This window comes from Plasmopara halstedii (genome assembly GCF_900000015.1).
Source record: "Plasmopara halstedii genome assembly, contig: Scaffold_3120, whole genome shotgun sequence".
Lineage (NCBI taxonomy): Eukaryota > Oomycota > Peronosporomycetes > Peronosporales > Peronosporaceae > Plasmopara > Plasmopara halstedii.
This window is the reverse complement of record NW_020190023.1, coordinates 697,622-698,825: the sequence shown is the minus strand read 5'-3', so window position 1 is coordinate 698,825 and position 1,204 is coordinate 697,622. Positions and strand designations below refer to the sequence as shown.

Below are 1,204 nucleotides of genomic sequence, written 5' to 3'. Positions count from 1 at the left end.
ACAATGATGATGTCGCTACTGTATGTGACGGCTGCGCTCGAGGCAAAATGGCGACCTCGTCGTTTGCTCGCCAATCTGGTAGTGAGGTGAAATCGAATTCACTGTTCGAACTCGTCCACAGCAACGTTATGAGTGAAGTATGATCCCGCTGTCAATCAGATTCACTTCGCTTCTTGTCGTTTGTGATCCGTCGATTGGTGATTTAAAAGGTGAAGTTTTTATTTCGCGCGTCATCAAGAACATGAAACGTGGTGGATCTCAGTATATGGTGACGCTCATTGATGGCTTTTGTCGATACGTCAGTGTGTACCTACTCAAGAGCAAATGTCAAGTGTTCGACAAATTTGTTGAGTTCAAGAACCTGATTGCAAACCAGCACGGCGTAAGAACTCACTGTATTCGCAGTGACAAATAACTGCCACTTATATCATCAATTGTATTCCGAACACAGCTCGCCCTGACGTGAGTCCTCTCGAAGTGTTGACAGGCAAGCGACCATCGTTAGAACATCTCAAGGTATTTTGATCTCCTGGATTCATCAAGATTGACAATTCAAAGCGGTCAAAATGGGATTCGAAGGCACATCGATGCACCTTCTCCGGCTACTCCGACATGACGAAAGTTTCCGTGTCTGGGACATTGGTGACTAGCGCATTGTGACCACGTGGACGATTCAGCTTGACAAACGCCCTCCTCCATCGCATTGTACTGTTATGCTGATCCGTGATGGTGGCGATAATTATGCGCCACTCATGGAAGACGATGATGACTCTCAAGCTCAACCACTTCCTACTCAACTAACAAAAATGTAGACGATATGGAGGTTGACACCCCAAGTGCTACTGAACCTGAGGAAATGGAAGTCGAAGACTCGATGACTAATGCTGATATCCGCTCGCTGATGCTAATTGCGGGGGGAAGTGAAGACCGCTCGTATGCTCCATTTGACACTCAGGCTCGGGGATTAACCATCACTCTACCTGCTAGCACCCGTTCCACTAATCATATGGTTTCCTCATCCAATGGTCCGTCTTAAGCTCTTGTCAGACAATACGCATCATTATGTTATCCTCGGTTTTCCTTGATGACCGTCTTGTTTTCAGCGGTGAACGCATTCGCACTCACCGACTCGAATTCCATCAAGCTCGACTGTTGACAAATGGATCCGATCATGATGTGGCTCTTCCCAACGATTCCCCTTGTC

General features: G+C 46.9%; 1 protein-coding gene across 1 annotated transcript; it reads left to right on the top strand.

The window, feature by feature from the left end:
- Positions 1–817: 817 nt before the first annotated feature.
- PHALS_07677 (uncharacterized protein) lies at positions 818–1,156 on the top strand (the record flags this gene model as incomplete). Its single annotated transcript, XM_024721186.1, has 2 exons — positions 818–1,025; positions 1,104–1,156. The coding sequence occupies 2 exons, from the start codon at positions 818–820 to the stop codon at positions 1,154–1,156; spliced, it is 261 nt and encodes an 86-aa protein (XP_024586311.1).
- Between the last annotated feature and the right edge of the window lie 48 nt (positions 1,157–1,204).